This window comes from Myxine glutinosa, chromosome 9 (genome assembly GCF_964187855.1).
Source record: "Myxine glutinosa chromosome 9, kmMyxGlut1.1, whole genome shotgun sequence".
Classification (NCBI taxonomy): domain Eukaryota; kingdom Metazoa; phylum Chordata; class Myxini; order Myxiniformes; family Myxinidae; genus Myxine; species Myxine glutinosa.
The window spans coordinates 17,520,328-17,544,816 of record NC_136269.1 but is presented as its reverse complement, the minus strand read 5'-3'; the positions used below and the strand labels follow the sequence as shown (position 1 = coordinate 17,544,816).

Genomic DNA, 24,489 nt, shown 5'->3' with positions numbered 1-24,489 from the left:
ATGACCCGTCCCACCAGACGGGCGGAGAAGTCTTGGATATGCGGGATCGGGTACCTGTCGGGGGTGGTAGTGTCATTGAGACGGCGGTAGTCGCCACACGGGCGCCATCCACCCCCCGGCTTTGGCACGATGTGCAGTGGCGAGGCCCACGCGCTATCGGAGCGCCGCACGATGCCGAGGTGCTCCAACGCGTCGAATTCGGCCTTCGCCACGGCGAGCTTGGCTGGGTCGAGGCGGCGGGCCCTGGCGTAGACCGGCGGGCCCGTGGTTGGTATGTGGTGCTCGATCCCATGCCGTACTGCGACGGCCGAAAACGTCGGCCGCGTGAGGGCCGGGAACTCCGTGAGCAGGCGAGCAAACTCGTTCGCCGCCGGGACGGCGCATGCCAGCTCGGTCGGCGCGGAGCTGCTCAATGTGCATACCAGGGAGCTGAAGGTTTCGGCGTTGATTAAACGACGCCGTTGGACGTCCACCAGCAGTCCGTGTGCGCAGAGGAAGTCGGCGCCTGGCAGAGCCATGGGCACGTTTGCGGTTACAAACGTCCAAGCAAAGCGTTGGCCGCCGAAGCAGAGGGTGACGTTGCGTGGGCCGAAGGTGCGGATGGTCGATCCGTTGGCCGCAACCAAGGAGGGGCCGCAAACCGCGGATTGCCTGTCCTGGTCAGAGGCAGGTATGACCCTCAGTTGGGCGCCGGTGTCGCACAGGAAGCGCCGTCCGGACGCTTTATCCGTGATGAACAGTAAGTTGCCCGTGTGGCCGGCGCTCATGGCTGGTAATGAACGCCGGCCCGGCCGTTTCCCGGCCTGCCGAAGGTGCACGGGGGTCGGCATGTCCGGGCCTTCTGTCCGAACCTGGCATGATAGTAACACCACGCTTGGTCAGGTGGAGGCCCCGGTCGTCGTGCTGGAGGTGGTCGGCTCGGGGTAGCGGCCGCCAATTGCGTCGGCAGTTCGGTCGTCGACCGTGCCGGGTGCTCGGGCGCCATGGGTGTTGCGTCGGACGGCGGTGGGTCCCATGTCGCCGCTGCGATGCGCTGTCCTGCGGCGGAGATCTTGTCGGCTTCTCTGGCAAGGGCCCGGGGATCTGTGATCGTCGTGCTTGCCAGGGCGAGGCGTACCGGGTTAGGCAGCTGACGGAGGAACAGCTCCTGGAACAGGAATGCCGGAGAGTGCTCGCCGAGCAGTGAAAGCATGTAGTCCATTCGCTCGGAAGGGCGCGTGTCGCTGAGCTCGGGCAGGTCGAGCAGGCGCCGTGCGCGTTCCGCCGATGGGAGGGCGAAAGCGTCGAGGAGAAGCTTCTTAATCGCGCCGTATTTGTCAGCGGCTGGCGGGCTCTCGAGGAGGCTCAGGGCGCGGGCCGCGGTGGCCGAACCGAGCGCTGCTACCACATGGTGGAAGCGGGTGTCGTCGGCCGTGATGCCTCGCAGGGCGAACAGGGAATCCGCCTGTGCGAACCAAACCGCCGCGTGAGCCTCCCAGAAGGTAGGCAGTTTAAGGGCGACTGCCGTGTCCATGTCGGTAGGTCACCAATGAAGGAGCTGGGGCTCCCACGTCGATCGGAAGAATGGACGCGACAAAAAGCTGGAATTCATCCGAGTTGCTTTAATCAAACCTAACACTCAGGCACTCTGAAAAGCCCGTTTATCGGGCAGCAATATATATACATATTATCCCGGAGCGTTTGCCCAGGAAAGGCGAGAGGGGGCGTGGCCCAGCGTCCTGGCTGCGGCCTGGCAAGTTGAGGGCGAGCCTGCCCGGGCGTCCTGGACGAGCCCGGCATGGTGATCGCTCCGCATCCTTGATAGGTGCAAGGCGATTGTGAAAACCCAGCGGTAGCCGCTACAATACCAATAAAATCATGATTTTGACTATTTGTGTATAAGTGAATTATATCCCTATCCCTATGATGATTATATATTGCTACAGAGCACAATAATACCTTTCCAAAGAGCTATTGTATGTAGCAATCGGTCAATCCTTTCATTTTTATTTATGGGCCTCAAAACAGCTGCGTGTCAAATTTCTGACTCTGATACTACCGACTCAAAATCTAATTTGCTGAGATGGACCCAGAAGATGATATCAAAACCTTACCAAATTGTGCATAGGAACTTTATTTTATGACTGGAACAAAATAAAATTGGGGACAGATTGTTTTCTTGACATAGGGGCGTTTGATGCACCCTAATAATGATGTAAACATGAACTGATTAAATTTTGTGGTCAAGAGGTCAAAGGTCAGAGCTCCCCCCTTCCCTTCAACCCCCAAGCTCACCTCCTTTAAAATGTGTCAGGTAAAAATGTGATAACTTGAGAACAGCTGTATGGATTTAAAGCAAACTTGGTACAAGTAATATAATGATGTAATAATGTGGGCAGAGGCATATCAGTCGACGTCGTGACGTCGAAGAGTGTCGTTCTAGTTCTTTCTAAATCATGTCAAATCAATTTAATTGGCCACATGTGGTCTCCAATCAAGTTGTAGAGATATCTCAATGATGATCAAAGGAAATTGCATGCACCTGAGATAAATTTGAAGTGTCATTGCAAAGGCGTTGAATACTTATTGACTCAAGACATTTCAGCTTTTTATTTTTAATTATTTCTCAAAAAAAAAAATCCACTTTGACATTATTGGATATTATGTGTCGATCAGTGACAAAATATCTCAATTTAATCCATTTTAAATTCAGGATGTAAAGAAAGAAAATGTAAAAAAGTCAAGGGGTCAATGTAAAAATGAGGATTTCTTACTTCCTCAAAACTCGAAGACTCTTTTTCTACGCTTTTATATCAATGCAGTTTTTATATTTAAGCCCTGTCCTCAATAAACTTTCTGAAGGCACTTTATAGGTACTGAGATATTGTGTCGTACTCGATTCTTCCTGAACATTTCTCAACATCGAACAATTTCAGCACTGTTATTAATTGTGTTATGGGGTGTGCCCTCCCATTTTGGGTTGGGGCTACTGCTCATTTTTTTCTCCTTCACAATGGTGAGGAAAAACCTTTAAGATAATGGGACTTTCTGATCAGTGTACTGAATCTCTGGGTATCAGTCTTTACCATTTAAATTTTCTCTGCTACAATTTCTGGTCTCGCTCCTGCTATGATCAATACTATTTATCCATCCCATGCTGCTAAGCACCACACCCTTTCATATTATTATCCTTATTCACTCCTAAATGCCTTTCCCAACCATCCTTTCAATTTACCTCCATTGCTTTGTTCCCTTATGTCTGTAAAACCAGCTTCATCCCAGATTACTGTACTGCAGAAAAAAAGACAATTCAATACCAATTTGTAAGTGATATGTCTGCAGCTAGCAGAGCCATGGTGGCAAGACGTGCAGCTGCTGCAGGATCATGTAGTAATACTTCGTGCTCTGTTGGAAAAGGAAGAAATAGAATATTAGTATGAGCCACATGGCCATTTTGAACTTTGTGAACTCAGAACTGCCAGCAACCCTCTTCTGGTAAAACTGCCAAAATCAAGACTCTCTGCTCAACTTCACTTTTTCATTCCTCTTTTCTCCCGCCTCTGGAACAAACTCCCACACTCTCTTCAATCCCTCTCCTCCCTCCAGGTATTTAAAACAGCTGTTCACCACCATCTCTTATCTTCCCCCATCCAAAACCTTGATCTTTTCTACCCCCGTTAATACACCCCAAATCCACCTATTTTATTTAATCTCCGACTTCATTCCTGAAATTCCTAGAAGTGTCAATTTGTTTTATTCCGTGTACCCCTTCCATCTCCCCACCCCAAACCTCTCCCAGCCCTCTCCCTTCCACAGACCTCCCGATGTTCCTGTTCTCTACTGTTGTGCTTGTGTGCTTCCGTCTCTCTCCCATCTTGTCTCCCCACCCCCCCCCCCCCCTTTATTATGTTTTATGTGTCCATTTATATTTTTTGTGTTTTATGTGCTAATGTGTGTTTAATGTGCTAGCTCATACACAAGCCTCGATCTTGTATACAAAAAAAAGAACCTGCATTGTTGCAATTCCCCAAAGTTATTGACTAAACGGGTTCAAAGATAATTAATTGATTCGTTCCTGCAACATTGCATAATTTATCAATGGTATGTTACAAAGTAAAACGACTTTTCTTTGTAAATGCATGCTGGTTCATATTGTTGTGGTTTTGGAATAAAGGTTAATTCCCCCTCGCAGGTAGACGCACCACAACATGAAGCCTCGCGATAGTTCAGTTATTTCTTAGTGAATGTAAGCGTAGTCCTTTCCTGTGTTTAGTTTTGCGTTGAGTAGGCCAGTGAGGTTAGGTGTTCTTTTGGCGCTGAAATACCACACGGCAGGCCTGAACAAGTCTAGCGAGGCCGAAGGGAGGCGCTGCAGGAGAAGTGGCCAGTAAGCACGAGCCGCCAATCAGGGCTCGAGGGGAGTGGCTAACCACGATGACCAGAGGCGGGGCCTCGAACATTCGGGTAAGGTCGGGGCGGAGCCATATAACCCTGCTCCGAGCCCCCCACCTCAGTTTGAGTTGAGTTGGCAGTTGAGATGAGTTGAGTTGAGAGACGGGAGATGAGTCAGAGTCGTGTGCTGAGTTACAGTTCCCTGTGAGACGAGTTACAGTTCCCCATGAGAGTGAGTTAGGTTGAGCTTGAGAACGCGAGTGGAGCTGCAGAACGAGCGAATTGAATTGCCTATTGTACACGAACTTTCCCCGTGCCCTGCGCTCTGCACTGTATTAATCGCGTGCTCGAGAGGACGACCCGCGCCGGGCCACAGACACACGATTTCCTCCTGCCTGCCTTCGCCTGCATACGTGCCGTGAACATCGGACAGCCACGCCGGGCGAGCTGCCCCGGAGCGACCGACGGCGAAGCGCGCTTGGCGCGCGAACTTCTTCTCTTCTTTTCCCCGTGTGAGTGAGTGGGTCCCTTGTCTGGGATTTAAGTTACCATTGTTAAGCATCTGCTCTGTGTCCCCTTTCCTTTATCCTGATCATTGTACAGTAATAATAAATTGTGTTCTTCCTCTGATTTGACCGTTCTCGTTCCCTTCCATCTATTGGCTTCGCATGGTATGAATAGAACCGCTCGAATCGGGTTCCATAAAAGTAACAGCACGAGTCACGTGATACGCATACCGCTCGGGCGTACTCGATTAAGCGTGGCTTGTGCGAGGTTCGGTCCCCGCTTTCGTGGCAGCGTGGGTTAAAGGTACATGCAAAGTTGTCCCGATACCCTTTTTCACGCTTGCTCCGGTGGCGATTCGGCCTCGCGGACCCGTAGACCCAGGGGGAAAAAAGGGGTTTAATCCCCCCTTTATAACGGGAACGGGCCTCGGGAGATCTGCAACAATATTTTTGTTTTCATCTCATCTAGCGCTATACATTGTATGAATTAAAAATAATTCTGTAAAGTTGACGTCAAGTCAAATATTGTGTATTTAAGCATTGCATGTGTATAACAAAACGGACTATTTTTAATCACATGTATACGGCACAGTTACACGAGCTGTCATTGTGGACCCGGCAGGAACAGCAAGAGGGGAGATCAAATAAAAACATATCAAGAAAAAAAGTTGTGCCAATTTATTCCTGCTTTTATACTCACTAATTATTATGTTTGAAACAATCAAATTAGGCCAATAATATGTAAAAATAAAGTTTTAATCAACGCTCCGTGAAAGGAAGGTTGTTGCAGCTCGAAGTAACAGGATACCCATAAAAACATCACGAGTTGGATAAGCAAAAATATCATATGTAGTCTTAGTCTACATTATAGCATACAGTTGGACCTCAATATTCGTGGGCTTTGCGTATTCGCGGTTCACAACATGTGACCTGCCTCTACATTTGTGCCTCGCATATTTGCAGTAAAATAATTATTATTATTCATTTTTTACACATCTTTCCTCTCCTGGAAAGCAAATCCAACTGCAGACAACCTCAGATCATTCCACAAAGCTCGCAACAAGTGTGTATCTCCTCTCTCGAGAGCCAGAAAACAGCATCTGTCCAATCTCAAGAATGAGCTTTCAAACTTGTCTCCGTCCTCCAAAACCTGGTAGTGCCTTGTCAAGTCTTGCACCCTCTGCCCTCTCCATGCTTTGTCCCCCTCGGGTATCTGCAGGGCTCAGATGGACCATGATCAACCCCTTTTGGTGAAATTACCTAATTCCAGGATCACTACTCACCCTCCACTCATTTGTGCCTCTTTTTTCCACACCTATGCAACCAACATTATCTTCGTTCTCATATTTCCCACCAGGTTTTCAAGACAACTGTTCACAACCATCTCAGATTATCCCCCATCCAAAACAATTATCTTTTCTACCCTCAATAAAAATCCACTCCCCCCTTCCCTTCAACCCCCAAACTCACCTCCTTTCAAATTTCCAGTTTTTCCTTATTACCCTCGCCAGAGGAGATGGTATTGCATTTGAGTGCGTTTATTTGTCTGTTTTATCTGTCTGTCTGTATGTCTGTCTGTCCGCACATAATAAATTTGATTTTCTCTGCAACCGTTAGTCCCATTGACAGGAAATTTTCACCATAGGTGCACCTCGACCTGTATAATTTTTTAAATAATAATTATGACATCATAGGTCACATGGTTTGGCGCCATCTTGGAAAAACAGAAAAACTTTGCACCTCTATATCTCCGAAAGCACTGAATAGAAATAGTTGAGACATGGCTCATTGTAAAGAATTCTCCATGTGGAAAAACATATGTTAATGATGATGTCATAGGTGCCTCCATTATGACATCATAATTCGACAAGTACAAAACTTCACCCAATCAAGATGAAATTGCTTGAGCATCATCCAGGGATAAATTAGTGGAGGGAAAAAAATGATGACGTCATCGGTCACGTGGTTCGGCCGCCATATTTGTTTTAACACAAAAGCCTTAAAAACCACTGAAAACACATCCTGGCAAGGATCTGCAATCTCTGATTGCTCTTTCTAGTTGAGAGTTTGCTTTGGTAACCATGTTGGCCATCCCATGCATCCTTCCTTACCCCCCACCACAATCCTTCCTTTCCCCCTTCCTCCCCACATCCCTTATTTGTCCAAAGTTCCCTCTATTTTGTCCTTCAACTCTGCTGTTGGTGCCCCCCCCCCCCCCTCTGTTTCTACTGTTCTTTTTGTTATGTTGCTGCCTGATCCGTTCAGCGTTCCAGCTCTTCTCCTCTACGAGCCTTGATTTTGTATACAAAAAATAAAAAGTCTATAACCAATGAAAGGTGGAAGGAAAATCAAGCAAAGTGATAACTTGTTTTAGGATAAATAAATTACTCTCAAAAATCGATTATAAAATGGAAATAAACCTGTATTTGATGGATCTTGCATGAATGTGTCCAACTGATCCAAAACAAAACCATCCAGGTTCGAAATTTCATTTCGAAGGACTCTGTCACCCACTGCAAGAGCTTCGTGAGCTGTGAAAATTCCATCATTCAAAGCCAGCCAGTGGCACACCTGCACACTCACAAGAAACCAATGGCAAACAAGTAAGAGCAATCAGATATTTCAGACACTCACCAGAACCTGTTTTTGTGGTGTATTTTATGTGTCAAATAAATGGAAGGATTTACGAAGTGAAAGGTCATTGATTGCAAATGAAAGATCGGTTTAAGTGGTCCAATGGTGTAAAGGCCTGAAAAGGTCAAAAGGTGTAAAGGCTTGAAAAGGTCAAAAGGTGTAAAGGCCTGAAAAGGTCTAATGGTGTAAAGGCTTGAAAAGGTCAAAAGGTGTAAAGACCTGAATTATCATGATTGTCATTATTAGGGATCCAATCCTTCCAGGATGGATACTTATTGTTTCTGTTCAGATTATTATTCTTTTCCTTCCACCACACTTTTGCACGTTTATTCCCTTTAAAATTCATTTTCTCGGCAACCGTTGGCCGATTGCCACGAAATTTTAATGCCATATGTCATGTGGTATGGGTGCCATCTTGGAAAAACCGAAAAAGTTTTGACCTCTATATCTCCGAAACTGCTCAATGGAAAAAATTGAACCATGGCTCATTTTAAAGAACTTTGAATGGGGAATAAGTGTTGTTAACCATGACGTCATCTGCGCTTTCAATATGACGTCATAATTCCACAAGTATGCTTTATCCGATCAGTTTGAAATTCATTGAGCATGTTCTACACAACAATATTCGAGAATGTAAATCTATGATGTCATAGGTCACGTGGCTCGGCAGCCATTTTGAATTGAACATTTTAAAAAACTTTCAAAATAAACTCCTCCAGAATGGCTGACCAGATTGATGTGAAACTTCATGCACATGATCTACTGGATTTGGGGAGTATAGGGTGATCATGAAGAAATCATAGGTCACATGGGCTGGCAGGTTTGATTTTTTTGAAGACCTAACATTTAAAAAGAAACTCCTCCAGAATGGCTGGACAGATCAATTGGAAACTTCACACACGTACCCCAAACCTTGTGGATATCACAAATAAATCATAGGTCACATGGTCGGTCTGACAGCCATGTTGGATCACATGAGAAAATAAAAAAATAATTATTTCTCTGAAACTGCCAAAGCTATTCAAGTCAAACTTTACAAGTATGATCTAGTAATTAAGGTGAATACATGTTAAAAATTTGAACATGATCGGTTGCACAGTCTGGCAGCCAGAATGTTTATGACATTTTAAGAAGAGGAAGAGGATGTCATGGGTCACATGCTCGATGAAAGCAGAGTTGTATTAAAGCACGGTAGATTGGATCCCGGTCATAACTGCCCGCAGTTATAAGGTGGCCCGTCGTAGGTGGCCCGTACAGTTATTATTGCGATTATTAGCAATGTTGACGAATCACATTAAAAATGTTAAAAATTCTCGTATTCGGATCCGGATTTGGATCTTCACCAAAAACGAATAGATCCGTCCTTGTCACACATCCAACCTGTCTACTAAGTTTTGTCCAAATCTGTTCACAACGTTTTGAGACATCGTGCGATATATCGTTTTTAACGCTATCGCTCAATGGTGAAGAATAACTTGAATTCCTGGATCCGGATCCGCATACGGATCCAGACCAGCAATGTGCGTTGTTATCCTTGTCTGGTCACACACATATATATATATATAAAATTTCGGAACGATTACTTCAAAACGTTTGACAAAAATAGTGTGACAAACAGACAAAGATGCAAAAGACCAACATACTTGGCAAAAAGTTTTCAGTAAGTAACAAACAAATAGAACCAAATGCAATACCCTCTCCTCTGGCGAGGGTAACAAGGCAGCACAGACACAGGGAATGTGTCAGGAATCTCCAGCATTTATGATGATCATACACACATGTAACAATGCTGTATATAACTTCCACATTAGGCTGAAGACATGTATACGAGGAAAATGCACTTGGGTTTCAAGGAAATTCAATGTGTACTTACGGTAGTCCACAACCCGGACACTCTGCAAAAACTCTCGTCTGATGGCAGAGAAGACAGCAGGGCAGACACGTCGTCGAGAGACAATTGACTCTGTTCAAGTAACAGAAAGTCCAGTGAGTGGTTCCACACTGAATTCGACAACTATAGCCTGTTCCTCTATTGAGATACAATTTTAGGGCTCATACATGAACAGAACAATAAAGAATGAAGGGTAAACAGACAGTGGGACAAAGGGGAAATAAGTAGATACGAACACACAGATGAAAAGGGGAATGGCTGTCAAAATAGGGGACAGGGGTGGCAACGAGTCTGTGGAATTCAAATATCTCAGCAGTAGCTGCAGGACAAGCAATAAAGTGGCAATGGACTGCAGTCTTGAACCAACAGAGGGAAGAGCGTGAGCCAATACACTTGGGGAGACAGTTTCAGATTTTGAAACATTTTTTTCCAATATACGTTGATATCTTAGCTTTTTCTGGAGCAAACACTAATGTCCTTACCGCATCAGAAAGCTGGATGGCTGCTCTCAGAAGGTACGACTGTGTAACTGCACGCAGACTCACTGAATGGTAAAGGAGTTTGGTGCAGATTATCTCCCTGGAGATGCAAGATAATGCAGTGTTTATGGCCTCAAAAACAAAAACAGCCGACCGCACAGTTGCCATTCCCCAGAAATCTAGCTGTCCTGCATGCTTGCATTCCTACAGTAAATTCCTGTTGAAAATTTTGCAGTAAAAGAAGAAAAGAAGAACCACCTTTAGAGGCCATTTCCCCCCGCAGAGCAGGGTTGGCCTTTTTTGGGCACCGTGGTCCCCTTTTTGAAACAACGTTTTATGGCCGGATGCCCTCCCTGCCACCAACCCTGTAGGTTGCCTCTTGCGACACACAGGGAATTACCAGTGAACTGGTACTCAATTTGCCGACCTCGGAAGGATGCCAGGCTGAGTCAAACCCCCTGGCGTTAATTCAGCGATCGACCGGGATTCGAACCCAGGATCCTAGGATCGCAAGCCGGCACCCTAACCGCTTAGCCAACACCAGGCTAACATCCTCACAAACATTAAACCTCACTAACAAAATAGAAACGAAAAAAAATGACTCCTGCATTACCTTTGCTGGTTATGACTAGCAGAAATATAATTTGTCTCTCTTTTCTAAGAGAGGGGAACAGTCTTTTTTTTTTTTTTTTTTTTTTTTTGTTGTTGTTGTTGTTGTATACAAGATCGAGGCTCGTGAAAGAGCGAAAACTGTTCAGGTTCAGGTTCTGTTCAGGTAACAGGAAGCTACAAGGTTTCAACAGGAAGAGCACATGAACCACAATGGCACCTGAAGAGAGAAACCCCCTCTGCGCTTATAAAAGGGCCATGTGGTACAGCAGCCAAGGCCCGACCCAGGAAGAGGAGAGGGACAGTGCTCCAGTGTCGTGCAAGAATACCACGTGCAAGGTAACAAAGGAAGCGACCTGAAAAATGAAAGTGATAATCTGTCAACGTTATGCTACTTTACTGTACCAATAAATATGCATGCCCAAAAATATTTTGGATATTGTAATCGCTAAGGGTGATTGATGTATCACAAGTCGTTATAGTAACACATGTAGGATGATTTATTGCCATGTTTTAGAAAGTTTTTGGAGTGTACTCAGCCACTGGCAAAATGACAGAATGGGGGCTTTCCAACATAGATGGAGGATTTGCATCTGTTTTGTGTGCGTACCTCGTTTAGATGTGGGAAGGGCCAAGATGCAGGAAGTAAAATAAGACCGAATCAAAGTATCCAAAAATGGACCGCTCCCAACAGGCTGGCCAGGTGACCTGCGGGAATTCATTTCAATGTCAAACTTGTTATCTCAGGTCAAGAAACACAATTCAAATGGAAAAATACTCACCGAACATACAGAGCACTTTCCAACAGCGCGTCCAGCAATGGCCCACAGATAAACTGGAAATAACAGAAATTCCACAGCTTAGTGAAACTGTTCATACAGGAAAAAAAATATTAACTTCCACACTTTGACATAATCAATTAGTGAATGAATATGGCGGAATTGCCTTGACTGTTGTTACAATGTGTTCAAAACAAAATGAACACAGAAGCCTTTAAAACGTGGATGTACATGAATGAATGAATGAATGATCGTTTTAAGACCATTTTCTCTGCTAGTAGAAGATAATAATAAATAATTATAAATTAATAATAAATTAATTATAAACAAGTACAGATACATTCAAAGTACACCGCCCCCATGCCAAATAATTAAATATCCTACAGCGCGGCATTGCCGGGCGGTGCTGCTCATAGAGATTGCATTGGGAGGGGGAGGTGTACAATAATTGTTCGATTAATTGCATAATTAAAATCAATAAAAGATTATCACAAAATATTTTCTTAATCAATTGGCTAATAGCATAACTAAACCACTAGTGCTTCATCCGAAGATGTATCTTTTAGAAATTTAATTAAATAAGTCATTAATAATTTTTTAAATAATTAATTGATTAATCAATAAATAATTAATCGATTAAATGATTAATCAATAAATCAAAAATATCCTTGACAGCCACATCACTTGGTCACTGTCTTGTCCAAATATTAGCTTCCTAGCTCAAAAGGTGCCTGAGATATTGGCCAAATGAGAAAGAAAATAAATAAATGATGAATAATGAAAATAAATAAATAACAATCATTAAAAAATTGAATTATTAATCAATTCGGTCATAGAACACATAAACCACCATCATTTCATCAGAATCTGTAACTTAAAAAATTTTTTAGTCATTAATCGAATAATAAAATAATTAATCGATTAATTGATTAATTGATTAATTAATAAATCAAAAATAGCCTTTGCAGCCAAATCACCTGGTCATTGGCATGTCCAAATATCAGCTTCCTCACTCAAAAGGTGCCTGAGTTAATGGTCAGAAGAGAAAGGAAATTGAATTAATTAAATAAGTACTTAATTAATCGCTAATAATTAAATAACTCCTCAATTAATTGATTAATCAAAAAACAAAAAATACAGTTTTTGACAAAGGACTTGCTCACTATTGTGCCGAAATTTCAGCTTCCTAGCTCAAAGGATGACAGAGACATCGCCCGGACAAACAAACAAACAACCAAGATGAAAAATCGGTCAGAGACCGAGGACTTGCCGGAATGTACTTTTTTATCATCCATTTTGGACAAATATGGCGGCCGAACCACGTGACCGATGACATCATCATTATTTGTTTTCTAAACTAATTTATTCCTTGATGATGCTCAAGAAATTTCATCTTGATCGGATGAAGTTTGTACTTGTCGAATTATGACGTCATAATGGAGGCACCTATGACATCATCATTAACATATTTTATTCCCCATGGAGAGTTCTTTACAATGAGCTATGTCTCAATTTTTTTTCTATTCAGCACTTTCGGAGATATAGAGCTGCAAAGTTTTTCGGTTTTTCCAAGATGGTGGCCGAACCACGTGACTGATGACATCATCATTAACATATTTTATTCCCCATGGAGAGTTCTTTACAATGAGCCATGTCTCAATTTTTTCTATTCAGCACTTTCGGAGATATAGAGGTGCAAATTTTTTCGTTTTTTTCCAAGATGGCGGCCGAACCACGTGACCGATGACGTCATCATTATTTGTTTTCTCCACCAGTTTATGCCGTCATGTCGCTCAAGAAATTGCATCTTTATTGGATGAAGTTTTGTACTTGTCGAATTATCAAATTATGACGTCATAACGGAGGCCTTGGGCCGACGGAGTTAAAAATTGGGTACAGTCTATTCCAGGGCAAGACCAATATGTGTGTAAGGTTTGGCGATTCTATGTGCAACGGTGTCGATGTAGTGCTGCAAACAGACAGACAAATAGACAAACAGACAGATAAACCAACCGATCAACATACTTGCCGGAATCTTTTCCGGCAAGTAACAAACAGACAGACAGACAAACCAACAGATCAACATACTTGCCGGAATCTTTTCCGGCAAGTAACAAACAGACAGACAGACAAACGAACTGATCAACATACTTGCCGGAATCTTTTCCGGCAAGTAACAAACAGACAGACAGACAAACCAACAGATCAACATACTTGCCGGAATCCTTTCCGGCAAGTAAAAACAAACAAACAAACAACCAGAGTGAAAACTGAGTACTCCCTTTCAGCGTGCGTCACTGCCGAGCCCCCTTCGGTGCCCGGCAATGACGTTATGCAGCACCTGGGGATGGCATAGGAAAGGTGCGGTGTACAATAATATACTATAATAATAATTCTTAATAATTAATAACCAGAACAACTGTACGTTATTTTTTGGGGGGGTTTCTTTCATTATTCAGTACTAGCAACGGTACCCGCCCTATGGGTGGGGCTTCAATTGGGAAGCCCAAATGAAAAGGCAAAATATCAGAAATTGAAGGGTTTTTTATATTTTAAATGATTCATATAAACATCCGTTGAATCATATCACACGCAAATCATCAAAATCTAAACAGTATCTTTAGAATTTCAATAACAGCCACATCACTGTTTATATCGGTAAATATTATTCCATCGTGTTTCAAATCGTGATCGATACACTATGATCGTGATGATCGTGATCGTGGATCGTGATCGTGAATCGTGATCGATAATCGTGTTCACAATCGCTATGTCGTATGTACTCCCGATACGTGTACCAAATTCCCGATACATGTAACTGTACCAAATCAACAGTTGAAAGGATTTTGAGCCGTTGGTGTTACGGCCTTGGCAAGATCGATGGAGACAGCGTTTATTATACTTTTAATGAAGGACACTGTCTCAAGCCCCAGTCCCCATCACGGTGGGGCTCAGCGGTTTACCCGAGCCTGAAGGCGAAGGGCAAAGTACACGCTGGCCCGTCCAGTGTAGCGCGCGTGCAGCCCCGGACATCGAAGGGCATTAAACGCTCATTAAAGGATTACGAAACGAAAAACATTACGAAATTACGTTCACACCGTCACGTCAAACAATACCGTGAACACATACATCGTCACAACATCGTCACAATGGACGTTATGCGAACGTGAATGTTATGCGGGAGTCCAAACCTGAGAATACTGGAGACCAAAGCTGAAATTGGAAAAACTAAATAGCCTATTTTACTCCTGGAGATCCCAGGATTACCCACCCAAAATATCGTTTCGATCGGTTGAGCAGTTTTTACGGTACCTTCGAACAGACGGACGGACATTTGGTGAATTATAGTAAGATTTCTGACATTCCACGCTCATCATAAGTATGTTTGGTGGGTACATGTGCTGCAATCAATATGCATTCATAACATGAAAGAGGTTTCAAGAATGCGTGCTCGGAGGCTACTACATTACATCGTTCCAGAATTTTCACCCAATGTCCCAAAATTGGGGAGTACAATGGGAAAAATTACATTTATCTCCAGATAATCCATGATACCTGGCAGGTATGCACCCAGTGGATGACATCACAGAAGGAAAGTACATTGATGTGTTTCATTGGCAAGACAACACCACCTTTTTCATATACAGGTGATACTTTCTTCTGTGTAAGTGCTGCTTCTTGAGGATGAAGATTACCGCACTGCAACAGATTCTTCGTCCAGACCAACTTGGTAAGGCAGTTTTATCCACTTAAAGTTACAGCACAAACAGCGTGGAGACAGACAAAACTTTTACTCTCATCCAAGGAAGTTGTTCGTTTTTTGAAGAAAAAAGCATTTAAAGTACCTGATCGAAATTCTGCTCCATGAAAGGAAACTCGGTCATGTCTAGGCTGAGGCAGAGAGTTACGCCTTCATGAACCACGGCTTTGGAGCGACTCTCCAGCATGCGTGAAAACATGCAAGTCAGCCACGATACGTGTAGAGCTGGAAACGATTTGTCTGCAAGATGAAGTGCACAGGGTCAATACAAAACAACGCCGGATGGTCTCCACACATTATTACGATTCACATGGATGAGGTTGTGGTATGACGTGAACGATGCATATGGCTCATATGAACAAACAAATATACATAGGTGATTCACAATAAAACATTCTAAGGAAAGCTTGGGGGACTGGTTGGGTTTTCCTAAGATACAAAATCAAAAGACTTTTTATACACAAAGTGGATAAATGAAGCATTTAAAAGCACGCAACTTATGTCAAAACATAGGGGCAATACCCCCGGCGCTCACCTGGAAGAATAAACAGTATACTGCACTGACTAAAGGTATTTTAAACCAATTGCAATGGTTGCTAGAAGAAAGGACAGCATGTAGAATCATACTAACATAATCATAAGACTTTAAACAAACAAACAAAAAAAATACCTATCTTGGGTCCCCTCCACCCCTCACCTCCTCAGACCCCAATTTTTGTAATGCCTTGAGCAAACATTGGTGCATCACGAGTGATGAAGTTTGTGGTGAAGTTTCATCGAAATTGTGTGTGCAGTTTCTGAGAAGAAAGCAAATACCTATTTTGGGGGGCAACACCCCCCCAAGCCCCATAAACCCAGAAAGGGGCAGATTTTTTAAAATGCTCTGAACAAACTTCGGTACATCATGGGGGATGAAGGTTGTGGTCAAGTTTCATCGAAATAGTTTGTGTAGTTTCAGAGGAAAAAGCAAATTGCTATTTTGGGGGGTCAAACCTGGATAATTATTCAATATATATATATATATCATGATTGACAGCTGTGGAGGGACAGGTTTGCTCAAAATGTTATGTGAAACTGTAGGGAATAATTATTTTTCAAACACTAAGAGAAACATATGTGTGTAAAACCTCTCACCTGTTTCAGGAGAGGCAATCGCTTTCAAAAGTCCCGGAACATGGCTAATAACAGGCTTCACGATATGAAACTGCAAGTGACAATGTGGAGAAGTATTGTGGTGAAAAAGGTAAGTAATAACTTTAAGAATAAGGTGTTGGATGTTTATAAGAAATAACTTCAAGAAGCACCAAGGAACAAGCATGTTCTCGGATGGTAACTATTTCAGAACACAATGACTAAAAAATGAACAGGTATCAAAAGTTCACACCTGTGTTTCCTCCAGCGACTGCATGATGAGGATGTAGTGCTCCCACATGCTCAGGAGATGATTGGAAGATATGTCAGTCCACCAAAAGATGGGAGCACTTTCTGGGAAGGAACATATCCTTATCATATGTTATAGGATATGTATTCTTGTGTCCAACCCCTTCCCCCACCCCTCCCCCAATTTCCCACCCTACCCCAGCCTCTATTTCTCAAATCGTCTTATTTATCCCCTGAGGTCATTTTATGCCCAAAGACAATTATTCCACGGGGTAGTTTGCTGTAATTACTCTACAATCGAACATTAATAAGAATGTAACTTGTGCCACAACATAAGTCACGTTGTGTCATCATTTGCAAATACATTATCTGAAGTTTCCAACATGCTTAACAAGGCAATGTATTATCATAATCATCACGATTATACTCTGCTCAATTGTGTCTGTCTGTTCATGGGTGTGTCTTCCCCCATTGAAGGTGTTCCTTCCCCAGCTCTGGGAGGGGCTTCATAAAATATATATCCACCAATGTGTTTGAACCGCATAGCTCCGAGGCCTCTTTTTTTTAGGCATGCTCTCTTATTCTCACACAGTTTTATTAAGACTCAAATTTGATATCTGATTTCATTTTCCATCGTCACTAAGATGGTTTTAGTTGCAAAAAACGGGAAGAAAGTTGGATGAAAGTTACCGTTTATAGAACAAAAAATTCATCTGATATGAAATAAAGGCCTGCAATATAAAGTCCATTGAGACTCCTCATGGCTTTATCTCAACTCTAATTCACCATCTCATTTCATTTTTCATAGTCGATAGGATGGTTTATTTCTCCATTTCAGCAAGATTTGAGAAAATCAGTGAAATGCATTCTAATAGCTGTTTTGAATGTTTGGTCGGACGCAATGTGGGGGACTGGGGACGTGGAAAGGAGAGAGGGGTTGGAGAGGAGGGAGGGCAGGTTCCCTACGAGGGAATTAGTTATCTAGCATATAAAACGCAATGTCCGTTTGTGTGTTTGTACTGATGTCTGTCCACCTTCACAAGGATATGTTTTAAAGGCTTTGTTTGAGTTGCGCTTTAGGAGGGATTTCAGTGGGGATTTAATAATAATTGTGGGTAAAAAATAAAATAAATGCTCATGAGAAAATACCAGCGTGGCATGGTGGTTTCAGAAATCTTGATTTAAAACTAAAAGTGTAAAATAAATCTGTTAGCTTAAAGGAATGAAACGAAATAACCCTTTTACTTGCTGATAAGTGCTGATAAAGCAGCAATAAGTGCTTGCCAATATGCTTGAGTGTGCATTTCAACACTAATATCTTGACCAAGATAAACTTGTTTTTGCTTAGCCGAGCCCAACCGAAGCATTCTATCAGATGCTGTGCCTTGACAACCCAGCTGAAAACAAGATGTTACCAGATGCTGCGGTTTACTGATAACTGAAAGATTGGTAAACCTACATCGGAGCTTTTTGTGTATATATATATATATGAGATATATGAGAATTGAACTTTGTTGGTTAGGAAGCGAGCTTGGTGTATGGCAAGCGACCTTCTCCGCACGTGTGTGTTTATCCAATAAATTGGTCTGTAAGATAACGTGAAGCTCAGTGAATTTGTTTGAAATAAATTGAAGTGCTTCCACAGTTTCCACATAATAAAGGATAATTTGTTCCAAATCTTCCTCAAAAACTCTTGAGACTATTCTCTCTTTCTACACTTTTGTATCAATGCAGCTCTTTTATTTAAGACCTGACCTTGATGAGGAGTATAGTCCATGACTTGAGCATGCAACATTAAAAAAAAAAAAAAAACTAGAACAACATTCTTCGACGTTACGATGTCGACTGATATGCCTCCGCCCACATTATTACATCACTATACATACCAGTACCAAGTTTTAATTTAAATCCCTTCAGCTGTTCACAAGTTATCACATTTTTTTTACCTGATATGACCTCTGACCTTTGACCTCTTGATGCCGTAATCCAATCAGTTCATCTTGGCATCAAATATACTTATACCAATTTTGTTCAAAATCCCATCACTGGTTCACAAGTTGGCTTGTCAACATAATTTTTTACTTAACATGACATCTCACCTTTGACTTCGTGACCCAAAATCTTCACTCTACATGTCAGTTCATCTGTACGTCATTGTACATACCTGCACCAAGTTTGACTAAGATCCCTTCAGCTGTTCTTAAGTTATCGCGGTAATGAAAACCTATTAAAGACACATGGACGGACAGACAGCTGGACGGACAACCCAAAAACATAATGCCTCCAGCGACGTCGTCAGCGGAGGCATAAAAACACTCCTTTACAAAACAGACACATCAATAGAAAATTAAGGGAAAAACCCGACAACTAGTTAAAAGATTAATTGTACCCAAAAACAACAAAAACATTTGTATCTCCAAAATTTTTAAACATCTTTGAATGAGCATCCACATAAAACCAATGCTAAATTTCCCTGGTGGCTAATGCTGGGGGTCAGCAGGAGGTCAAAATGTTTACAAAAATTACTCAACTTGCAACAATTCTGAGAAGAGCAAAAATGTCCTAATTGGCAAATGTCTGACAAACCCATTATTAACTATCCCCCCTCACCTCCCAAGTGACACACCTTTACCTTTTGGCCTCACCTTCTGGTGTTGATCCAGTCCTGCAGATAATAGTGTTTTGTAGAGATGCAGACACGTCCACGATACGCTTCAGCATGTACACGGCACGTTTACGAGTCATTAACGAGACATGTGACAAGCCCTGCTGCACAGCATACCAGAAGGTTGCGTCTAACCTTAGGTCCAGTGTAGCTGTGGGAAGACCATTTGGCAGGAAATGTTCAGCATGTGCACAGAGTACGGTTATTATTCTGGTCACGGTGTGATCTGTTATTGACCAAGTCTTGAGCGTACGCCAAAGATCCGATACCACGGCTTCATCTCCAGCCATAGCTAATGTGACAGGCAGAAGCCGAGACAATATCCTGGATGCCACACCTTCTTCTGCAACTTCCAAGGCAGATATAATCAAGGTCAAGAGATCGGGGCAACTTGAGGCGACATGATCCGTACTGAGCACCGGTGAGGCATAAGCCAGAAGCTCTATCGCGACGTGCACATCAAACTTCAAGGTAGACAACTTGTCCAACAACATCTCAGGTGGAGTAACCCCCACATAGGTCATTTCCTGAGGAACACCTGTATTCTTGGGTTCTTCGCCACCTCTTTCACACTCGTAACCCCTTCTATCAATTCCCTGTTCCACATGTTCAGCATTGCTCTGGTTTCCACAACCTCCTCCATCTTGAGCGCACTCATTCTGACCTTTTTGTCCGAGGTCGAAACCAAATCCTCCTTGTTTTCTTTTAACCCAATCTTGCTTTTGACTGGACCTTGAAGACAGCACTGGAGCTTTACAGTCCCTGTTTTCTTCTACATACAGGCGCAGAGCATCCCCGGCTGCAGCCAGCAACGCCCGACTCCCAGATGCCGGACATTGGGGTAGGCAAGCGGCCAGCAACGTGCAAGTCCGGTGCAGTAGCTCTCCCGCCTCAGCTCCCTCCAGGCGAGATAGGAGCCGTGCGCAGCCGACGAGTGACAGTTCCTGAATCGCACCAACGTTCAAGATGCCAGGCTGCTGGAGGATGTTGGCCAGCATCTCCAGAAAGGCTGGTGCTGGAAGGTTTTCCTGGCTGGCCCAAGCAATGGCAGCGTTACTGAGGAGACGATGGGGCTTTCCACAGGAGCAACACAACAGTGCCCTAGCGATGAGTCCACTCACATCGCCCTCTTGCTGCTCCATCCTCAGCACCTAAGGAGGTGAAAACGACGTAGTACCAACTTTGACGTCATCTTTCCTTGCAAGTTCACGATGCAATTGCACACTTCTTGGAGTAAAGTTATTTCAAACGGTACTCTCATTCTGGATGCAATTATCTCGTTAATTTAGCGGTATTATAAAAGCCTTAACTGCTGAACAATCTGTCACATGAATGTGCAGTGAGACTGGGGTAACTTGGTGAACCTTTCGTGAGATGTGAAGAGATAATGGGTAAATGAGGCCTGGGGTAACTTGGTGAACCTATTGTGAGATGTAAAGAGATAATGGCCATGGGTAAATGAGGTCTGGGGTAACTTGGTGAACCTTTTGTGAGATGTGAAGAGATAATGGGTAAATGAGGCCCGGGGTAACTTGGTGAACCTTTTGTGAGATGTGAAGAGATAATGGGTAAATGAGGCCCGGGGTAACTTGGTGAACCTTTTGTGAGATGTGAAGAGATAATGGGCAAATGAGGCCTGGGGTAACGTGGTGAACCTTTATGAGATGTCAAGAGATAATGTGTAAATGAGGCCAGGGTAACTTGGTGAAGAGATAATGTGTAAATGAGGCCAGGGTAACTTGGTGAAGAGATAATGTGTAAATGAGGCCAGGGTAACTTGGTGAAGAGATAATGTGTAAATGAGGCCAGGGTAACTTGGTGAACCTTTCGTGAGATGTGAAGAGATAATGGGTAAATGAGGCCTGGGGTAACTTGGTGAACCTTTCGTGAGATGTAAAGAGATAATGGCCATGGGTAAATGAGGTCGGGGGTAACTTGGTGAACCTTTCGTGAGATGTGACGTATTAATGGGTAAATTAATTAAAGAACTTACAGTGCGGTACCAGCTCTGTGTCAATATTCAATGAAATGGCAACAATAAGAATCAATCCAAACAGGTGTGTAAGAATCAATCCAAACAGGTGTGTAAGAAGAATCAATCCAAACAGGTGTGTAATAATCAATCGCGGAGGTTACCTTGCAATGCCACAGCAAAACGCTTCACCGAATTTCAATTAACAATACAGTATATTGTACATTGAATGAAAGGTTATGAAAGTGAACACGCCCCCGGGGCAGAAAATCGACTGACGCCGCCTTGGAGACGATTGTACATTTAAAGAACGTCACATACACATGTGTCGAAATTGTTAAATGGAGAGGTGTCATCGTCGAGCTTATAAAAAAATTAATATACACCTTAATGTGTTTTGGATCGTTCCAAAACAATAAATACACTTTTGGCGAATCTTTTCGCTTAAATAAAGAAAATAAACAAAATAATTATTTACTATTAATCCTTAAACTATCCCGCTCAAATAAACAAAATGATTTGACGAGTTACCGTATATCAAGAATTCAAGGTTCTTGGGCTGAGGTGCTAACGATGAAGGCGGTGACAGGGGTCAAATTACGAGTTAGTTGAGAGTTGAAATTTTTGCTTCACATTTTACATCGCGATCATGTTCAGGGACAGGATATCCGTATGGAGGACGTTTTCTGATAACAACGTGTCGTGTATGGTTATATTTTTAATCATATTGCGGGCGTGGTTAAAATATCAAATTATGGGCGTGGTTTGCTGGAACGCAGATCGAGCTCGGTGGGCGTGGTTTGCTGGAACGCAGATCGAGCTCGGTGGGCGATGGCGAACCTCGGCGGGCTGCCTCACGAGTTACTCGAGGTCATCTTGGCGAACGCAAGCCTCGGGCCGACAGATTTAGCGAATGTCGCCTGTACCTGCCGTCGGTTTGACCGCGCCGTGCGATCCGACCTGCTGTGGCGGATCAAGTTCGGCCAAAGGCAAGAAGGGCCTCCCGGCTCCCTGTCATTTAATGCCTGCGCCATGTTCATGTTGATCAATATGGTCCCACGAAATCGATCTACCAACTAGGTCTAGCTCATCCATTAAATTGACTGCAAAGGGGGTTGAATATGGAGTCGACCATGAAACGGGTACAGACACATCACCAAGTTTCTTCTTCATTTGATTTTGTTTGTTTTGGCGGGAGAGGGTGAAGACTTTTATACCGCGAGGAGCGAACAAACACCGGCAGCACAGGTATCCAATCACTGATTCATACCTTAACTATCGAGCAGTCCTGCCAATGTTCATGTATACCCCTCGATCCTCGATGGCACCTGTGTAGTCCCAGGTTAAGCCGATCTGTATTTCCCCTGCCACTACCTTTGTCGAGACAACATGCCAAGCATTCACATCTCTGAGAGAAGGAATCCGACCTACCTTACTTACCTTACGACCATCCTGACGCTCTTCTTCTTCACTCTTAGGCTGTCCTAGTTCTGTCATTGTCTGTTCTGCTCAAAAACGTCTGCACTTTACCTTTTGTTATCTTGAACATCTCCATCAGATCACCTCCTTTCTAATGTAAACTTATCTTGTCTTTACTCTTTGTTATCTTCAACATCTCCATCAGATCACCTCCTTTCTAATGTAAACTTATCTTATCTTTACCCTTTGTTATCTTGAAAATCTCCATCAGATCACCTCCTTTCTAATGTAAACTTATCTTATCTTTACCCTTTGTTATCTTGAACATCTCCATCAGATCACCTCCTTTCTAATGTAAACTTATCTTATCTTTACACTTTGTTATCTTCAACGTCTCCATCAGATCACCTCCTTTCTAATGTAAACTTATCTTATCTTTACCCTTTGTTATCTCAAACATCTCCATCAGATCACCTCCTTTCTAATGTAAACTTATCTCATCTTTACCTTTTGTTATCTTAAACATCTCCATCGGATCACCTCCTTTCTAATGTAAACTTATCTCATCTTTACCTTTTGTTATCTTAAACATCTCCATCAGATCACCTCCTTTCTAATGTAAACTTATCTCATCTTTACCCTTTGTTATCTTGAAAATCTCCATCGGATCACCTCCTTTCTAATGTAAACTTATCTCATCTTTACCTTTTGTTATCTTAAACATCTCCATCAGATCACCTCCTTTCTAATGTAAACTTATCTCATCTTTACCTTGAACATCTCCATCAGATCACCTCCTTTCTAATGTAAACTTATCTTATCTTTACCCTTTGTTATCTTGAACATCTCCATCAGATCACCTCCTTTCTAATGTAAACTTATCTTATCTTTACACTTTGTTATCTTCAACGTCTCCATCAGATCACCTCCTTTCTAATGTAAACTTATCTTATCTTTACCCTTTGTTATCTCAAACATCTCCATCAGATCACCTCCTTTCTAATGTAAACTTATCTCATCTTTACCTTTTGTTATCTTAAACATCTCCATCGGATCACCTCCTTTCTAATGTAAACTTATCTCATCTTTACCTTTTGTTATCTTAAACATCTCCATCAGATCACCTCCTTTCTAATGTAAACTTATCTCATCTTTACCCTTTGTTATCTTGAAAATCTCCATCGGATCACCTCCTTTCTAATGTAAACTTATCTCATCTTTACCTTTTGTTATCTTGAACATCTCCATCAGATCACCTCCTTTCTAATGTAAACTTATCTTATCTTTACCCTTTGTTATCTTGAACATCTCCATCAGATCACCTCCTTTCTAATGTAAACTTATCTTATCTTTACCCTTTGTTATCTTGAACATCGCCATCAGATCACCTCCTTTCTAATGTAAACTTATCTCATCTTTACCCTTTGTTATCTTGAACATCTCCATCAGATCACCTCCTTTCTAATGTAAACTTATCTTATCTTTACCCTTTGTTATCTTGAACATCGCCATCAGATCACCTCCTTTCTAATGTAAACTTATCTCATCTTTACCCTTTGTTATCTTGAACATCTCCATCAGATCACCCCCTTTCTTATGTAAACTTATCTTATCTTTACACTTTGTTATCTTCAACATCTCCATCAGATCACCTCCTTTCTAATGTAAACTTATCTCATCTTTACCTTTTGTTATCTTGAACATCTCCATCAGATCACCTCCTTTCTAATGTAAACTTATCTTATCTTTACCCTTTGTTATCTTGAACATCGCCATCAGATCACCTCCTTTCTAATGTAAACTTATCTCATCTTTACCCTTTGTTATCTTGAACATCTCCATCAGATCACCTCCTTTCTAATGTAAACTTATCTCATCTTTACCCTTTGTTATCTTGAAAATCTCCATCGGATCACCCCCTTTCTTATGTAAACTTATCTTATCTTTACCCTTTGTTATCTCAAACATCTCCATCAGATCACCTCCTTTCTAATGTAAACTTATCTTATCTTTACCTTTTGTTA

General features: G+C 42.6%; 2 protein-coding genes across 7 annotated transcripts in view; one reads left to right on the top strand and one right to left on the bottom strand.

The window, feature by feature from the left end:
- Positions 1-21,268, bottom strand: part of TARBP1 (tRNA guanosine 2 -O-methyltransferase TARBP1) — a 202,766-nt gene extending 181,498 nt beyond the window's left edge. For all 3 annotated transcript variants that reach the window (XM_068129542.2, XM_078784136.1, XM_068129544.2), the window contains exons 1-12: positions 21,211-21,268; positions 19,055-20,225; positions 16,414-16,514; positions 16,164-16,233; positions 15,115-15,269; positions 11,273-11,325; positions 11,101-11,198; positions 10,711-10,846; positions 9,885-9,981; positions 9,385-9,474; positions 7,298-7,448; positions 3,297-3,384 (exon numbers count right to left, since the gene is read on the bottom strand). In XM_068129542.2, coding sequence (XP_067985643.2) covers positions 3,297-3,384; positions 7,298-7,448; positions 9,385-9,474; positions 9,885-9,981; positions 10,711-10,846; positions 11,101-11,198; positions 11,273-11,325; positions 15,115-15,269; positions 16,164-16,233; positions 16,414-16,514; positions 19,055-20,216 — 2,201 coding nt within the window. In that variant the 5' untranslated portion in view covers positions 20,217-20,225; positions 21,211-21,268. The remainder of the gene's footprint in view (positions 1-3,296; positions 3,385-7,297; positions 7,449-9,384; positions 9,475-9,884; positions 9,982-10,710; positions 10,847-11,100; positions 11,199-11,272; positions 11,326-15,114; positions 15,270-16,163; positions 16,234-16,413; positions 16,515-19,054; positions 20,226-21,210) is intronic.
- Positions 21,269-21,725: 457 nt separating this feature from the next.
- FBXO21 (F-box protein 21) overlaps positions 21,726-24,489 on the top strand; it is a 36,529-nt gene continuing 33,765 nt past the window's right edge. Inside the window, exon 1 of one of the 4 annotated variants that reach the window (XM_068129545.2) lies at positions 21,726-22,035. In XM_068129545.2, the coding sequence (XP_067985646.2) occupies positions 21,878-22,035 (158 nt within the window). In that variant the 5' untranslated portion in view covers positions 21,726-21,877. Of the gene's footprint in view, positions 22,295-24,489 lie in introns of all 4 variants that reach the window. The other 3 variants (XM_068129547.2, XM_068129546.2, XM_078784137.1) reach the window with 3 other exon arrangements.